The sequence below is a fragment of the Orycteropus afer genome, unplaced genomic scaffold (genome assembly GCF_000298275.1).
Source record: "Orycteropus afer afer isolate SDZICR_OR568_19922 unplaced genomic scaffold, OryAfe1.0 scaffold00041, whole genome shotgun sequence".
Classification (NCBI taxonomy): domain Eukaryota; kingdom Metazoa; phylum Chordata; class Mammalia; order Tubulidentata; family Orycteropodidae; genus Orycteropus; species Orycteropus afer.
The window spans coordinates 15070553-15076552 of record NW_006921628.1 but is presented as its reverse complement, the minus strand read 5'-3'; the positions used below and the strand labels follow the sequence as shown (position 1 = coordinate 15076552).

Genomic DNA, 6000 nt, shown 5'->3' with positions numbered 1-6000 from the left:
AAGAGGTAATTATGGGGAGGATGTGGGAGGGGAGCTGTTGCATTGCGGTAAACTGTGGTCAATGACATGAGACAAAGTATATGTGAACTGTTGTATGGAAAGTAAATTTGCTCTGTAAATCTTCACCCAAATCCCAATTAAAAAAAAAAACAGAACAAATGCTTAGAAAATTCTGTACAGCTATGCAACGTAAGTCACAGAATAAGGAACATTCATTTGAGTAGCAAAGTTAAAAAAAAAGTCAAGAATGCAATTATAAATGAAATAAAATAAAAGCAATTTTAAACAATGAACTGAAGTTGTGTATGGCAGTTAAGAAAATAGGCTTTATACAAGACTTCCCCAGTGCTTTTAGAAAGCTATTTTATACTACATTTACAAAATTCAATATTAAATAAAATTCTTTCACATGCTATAAAATATTATTATTTAAAGGAACTCTGGTGGTGTAGTGATTAAGGCATGTGGCTGATAACAAAGGTCGGTGGTGTGAACATTCCTCATGGAAGAGCAATGAGGCGGTCTGCTTCCCTAAAGATTTACAGCCTTGGAAACCCTCTGGGGGTCACTATGAGTCAGAATCGATTTGATGGCAGTGAGTTGTTTTTTAGGTTATTTATAAAAAAGCCTGATACAAAGACTTAAAATCTCAGTTGTTTGACACTTATGTTTAAAGTCAGATTTTTAAGTATTAGGACCAGCCTACAATTTCCCTATAAATAATACGGATCTTATTAATAGTAAATAGGATGATGTTATAGAAACTAGAGATTCAAGATTCATCCTCTAAAAGCAGTATTTTTAATTTTTTTTTAATCTCAGAAGCAGAAGCAACTGGTGATTTCTTAATGGGACTGTAGTTAGTGAAAAGTACAGCTAGTCACAGGTCTTGTTATTCCGTTTTCTGTAGAAAACTCAATCTCTACCTCAATGCAGAAGCAGAGTCCTGCTGGTCCAAGTTTACAGGGCCCATGTGGTCTGCTCTGCCCACTTCACACCCTGGATTCCAGGCAGGAGAGAGAGAGAACCCCTACCTGCAGTGCACCAGCACAGGCCCCATGTCTGCCGTCCGGGCTGCGGAGGATCTCCTCACGAAGGTCAGGACTGGGAGGGCATACTCCGGGACGCCCATGTCAGGCCACTGCGTGTAGTGATACTGGATCACTATTCTTTCATTCTGACGGCCCTTGGGATTTCCCTTCTGACCCTGATGACAAAGGTGAAAACAGATGTCTTTAAGCAAGAGGTATCAAAATCACATAGGGGTGTCAGGAAATGACTCTGACACAGTTGTTCCTGGGCTAGGTTACTGCCTCTTTGTGGCCATCTCCCATGCCATTAAGTGGAAACATTAGCTAGCTGGCTGTGAAGTATCACTATCTCTGAAAAGAGATGACTTGTTTCAGTGAAGTTTAATACCAGCTTTTTAGATTTGGAATCATCCATTTTGTACTTGGAACAGTATTCCTTCTCCACTGTCAAGTGGGGCCTTCAGGAGCCCGAGTATATATCCTCCATGTGGTGAGAAGATACTACATGACAAATGATTCTCAATCGCCAGGCAACAATGTCTCATTTATCTGTCACTTTCATAAATGCATTTTTCAAAGTCGTTTTCCTTTAAAATGACTGAATTTTTTATAATTTAACCACTCTGGATGACAAATTTCCCGAAATGAATCACTTGCTGTGTTATCTTTTTTCTTATTATCAATACTGCTAAGCATTAAAAGATATTTTTGATGACTTTGATGATTACTCAGACAACAATGAAGCTTGTAGGATGCTTTGGCTCTGAGCTACAAAGGCCATTGACAGCTTTGATTTTTTCAAATTCTTCTGCCAACTCTCCTTTCTCTGTTTCTTTCTCATTTTCAGCTATGCCTTTTTCCTATTGTCAGTCTTCCTCTGACCTAAGCCATTTACAAAATAAGAGAAAGTAGGTGCTGCTTAAATACCTGAAGTATTTCCATGAGTAACAGGCTTTGAAACTTTAACACTGTCTGTTGATTAGCTTGAGCCAGCTAACGGCCAGTATTACAGAGAACACACATAAATATAGTGACCTTCACATTCTTCTACCATTCATAGAAATGACTATAGAGAGAAAGGACTGTTAACTTGGATTACAGTTAGATCCACTGAAAATATTTGTCAAAATTTGAGAAAAAGTTAATTCTTGTTGGATAAGGGAGCTACGTTTTTTTCTCAAAAATGTCCCAAGGCTCAATTTTTTTTTAAGGACCTATTGCTACAAAGAAAGAGCCTTGGTGGCACAGTGGTTAAGTGTTTAACTGCTAACTGAAAGGGCAGTGGTCTGAACCCACCAGCTGCTCTCCAAAAGAAGGATGTAGCAGTCTGCTTCTGTAAAGATTATGGCCTTGGAAACGCTATTGGGCAGTTCTACTCTGTCCTACCCAATCTTCCTTCCGAGGAGTGGCTGGTGAGTTTGAATCGCCAGCCTTCTGGTTAGTAGTCAAATGCCTTAGGCACTATGCCACCAGAGCTCCATAGAGATACCTCCTTGGAAACCCAAGGAGGGGTTGCTGAGTCAAAAATGACTCCACAGCAGTGAATTTGGTTTTTGGTACTCTGTCCTACAGAATTGCTCTGAGTCGCAGTTGATTTGATGGTAGTGGGTTTATTGGTACAAAGCACTACCATACCTAAGTTTCTGTTGAGTAACTGTATTTTCTTAATGAACATCATTCTAGATTTTATAGTAACTGTTGTGATGATCTACATTTCTAGCTGTGACAGTGGATTTTGAAAAAGAGAATTTGAGATAGCTTGAAAGCAGCATCTCCACACAGTGTGACTCAAAATGGTAACAGTTCTATGGAACAGGGTTTACTGTTAAGTCACATTAGGAAACACTGGGCAAAACAAAGTTATGTAGGTTTCTTAACTCTCCAGTCACTTCTGTTCATTGCAAATTCCTAAGAGGGGGACTTCTTATGCAGCATTTTTCATACTTACTGAATAGCAGAATCTGATTTTTACAGAGCATCTTGCAGGACTAGTATCCCTTGGAACATACTTGGGAAACACTGCTTTAAAGCTGTCAGAAAATTGGAATTAAAAAACTACACCACTAAATGATGCTGCCATTTTTGCTGAGTGTTACTAAAACCTTAAGAGAACCTTTTTCTTTTAAATTAAAGTTTGTTCATGAAAAGAATAAAGAAACCACTCAGGCCAGTTACATTCTATTATGTGCTTTGCCAGTATCTTTCACACCATGCACTAATGTCAATCAAAAGTTTGGAGAAAATGTTTTAAAAATACTTATTTTAACCAAGTTAGTTATGAGGCTTGGCTTTGGTTATATAGTAATTTTCATATAAGTATGGAGAGAGATGCCCTTGTAACCCACCACCATTCCTTCAGTACCTTTTTCACCTTTGTATTTCTCACTGAAAAACGACGAACAGTGTAGCAGGCATGTACTCTTGTGCTCTTTAGTGTCACGATAATGTTTCCATACTCCTCACTATTCTCGGTTGGCCAATACTGATCACATTTTCGCTGGGGGAAAACAAAGTTGTAAATGATAACTGTAATTTATACCACAATTCGAATGTTGATAATTCAATTTCAAATGACAATGTGAAAACAAAGGTAATACTGTCATTGAGTCCACTGAAAACATAGCTGGTGGCTTAGATTAAGTTTGGGCAAGATCATTTGAGAAATAGGCCTAGTATTTGTGATCATCCTTGAACACATGGTGTACTTGAAACAGGGCCTAAGATAAAAACCATAGTCTGACTTATAAGAAATGTGGCCAGGATATATTATAAAGGGAGCGTAAGTACCATTTTAGGAGTTCTGGTGGTGTAGTGCCTAAGGCACTTGACTGCTAACCAGGAAGCTCGCAATTCAAACCCACCAGCCACTCCTTGGAAGGATGATTGGGCAACCTACTTCTGTAGAAATACTGCCTTGGAAACCCAAGGAGGGGTCACTATGAGTCAAATCTGCTCAATGGCAGTGAGTTTGTTTTTTTCCATAAAGTATGATTTGGGAGGCTGGGCTGGATTTATGGATGGCCCCACGTTACATATTTGGGTCATCAATGGCAAAGCCAGGGACTCCATAGCCAAAGAGAAGCAGTACCCTTTCTGAGCAGTGAAACTGAGGCTTAGCCTTTGTATCAGCCTAAACTGGCATCATCTTTTAATGTAAGCTCAGAATTCAATAAATTCTATAGTGTTAACCATATCTTACAAAAAGGTTGTTAGTGATGGTAAAAACATCAAGCAGCCTATGTTGTTGTTGTTAGGTGCTGTCACGTTGGTTCTGACCACTCTGTGTACAAGAGAGTGAAACACTGCCCAGACCGGTGCCGTCCCCATAATCCTTGCCATGCTTGAGCCCACTGCTGCAGCCACAGTGTCAATCCACCTTGTTGAGGGTCTTCCCCTCTATTGTTAGGGGTTCCTTGACTGACCATCTTCCTCTGATTTCCCTTCTTTGGTTCCTTCTGTCCCCTCTGTCCTTCTAATGTCCTTTCTTTTCTTTTCAGCCTGTGTAACTCTTCCTCATCACTAAGAGCTCACCTCAGATATTAGGTCCTTTCCGAAATCTCTGTACTGAGGATGGAGTTATGCATTTTGCAGTGTTCCCCTAGTAGCCTGTTCATCTCCATCATCATATTTAGTTCACTCTTGGAAATGCTTAGCAGACTTTCCCACCAGACCATAAGAAATGGAAGAGCAGGGAGATTATTTTTCCTTTCTGTAACTCTTTATACTTGGTCAAGTTCCTACCCTACAGGAGGCACTCCAGAGGTATGTGTTGAATGAATGTGCATGATTCAGATATAAAGGCAAGAAGCTCTTACTCTTCCTTTTTCCACAAGGTTTGTAATCATGATAATGATTCCAGTGTTTTGTTCCCAAATCATCCTCCAGAAATCTTCAAATGTAGACTTTAAAGGTCCCTGGGTGGCGATGTAGGCTTTTGCTTTGTTGTAACCCTTCAAAGAGGACACAGCACAAAGTCAGATAAAAGCAGTATTGCAGAAGACCACTTAATAATTCAAGTGTCTTCCATACAGAAGTCTTTTTTCTTGTGAAAGCTCCATACAGTAAGTATTAAAACACACCCAACAGTCTCTGCTATACTCTTCCATTTTCAGAAACAGGTTTATAAAAACATTTCTGACTTACATCAACATAGTTTGCATTAATGTAGTCGCTGTGCTTAGAGTCTTTTCCTGGTAAAGGTCTTAACTTCACCCTACTGTGATCATCTATAGAGGATAAGGAAAAAAAAAAGCAAAAACAAAATGTATAATTCAAAACTAGCAGCATTCTAAAGCACAAAACAAGGCAAACATGCAATGTGGCATTTCCCAGAATGTCCTGAGACAACTTTTGGCAGAGGGACAACTAAGTAGTCAAAGACACAGCATTCAGTTCCATCTCAGAAACATAGAGCCACCTCTTAACTCCTGCTCAGCCCCGTAAATGTCAAAGAAACACAAATTAAGGTTATCAGTAGTATTTCATGCAAAACTACTGCAAGCTGCAGTCTCCAAAATTTCCTTGTCCTATATTTTGAAACCCACTACAAAGGCCTTAGATCGCCCATACCTCCATCCCTTCCTGATTAATGCTGATATAGAAGCTGGTTATTATACCAAGTCCAAACGATGTATTTTCAGTTTTGACTGCAAAATTCAGTTGGATTCCCTGCCATTCCAACAGAACCTACATAATTGAGGGAACCAGAGCTGCTTTTAAGAGGGATCTTATTTCAGGACTCTGAAATCAAGGATCAGATTTTAGGATTCACTAAATCTTAGTGTAGGAACAAAAGAGGTGGGGCTGTCTCTGACTGCCCAACAAACTGAGCTGTTCCTCTAGGGTAACAAATGAATTACCAGGAAGTTGAGGTCCTAATTTTATTCTCCCTAAATAAAGAGTGGGCAAAAGTGAATTTGCATTTCTGTTCATATCCTGATCATAAAAAGTTAATTTTAAAAAGAAGACC

General features: G+C 39.3%; 1 protein-coding gene across 1 annotated transcript in view; it reads right to left on the bottom strand.

Moving 5' to 3' along the window:
* The window catches only part of PTPRG (protein tyrosine phosphatase receptor type G), a 995540-nt gene that overhangs the window by 37257 nt on the left and 952283 nt on the right, over window positions 1–6000 (bottom strand). The window contains exons 18-21 of the mRNA XM_007937293.2: window positions 5175–5257; window positions 4847–4981; window positions 3394–3528; window positions 1035–1207 (exon numbers count right to left, since the gene is read on the bottom strand). Of these exons, the coding sequence (XP_007935484.1) occupies window positions 1035–1207; window positions 3394–3528; window positions 4847–4981; window positions 5175–5257 (526 nt within the window). The remainder of the gene's footprint in view (window positions 1–1034; window positions 1208–3393; window positions 3529–4846; window positions 4982–5174; window positions 5258–6000) is intronic.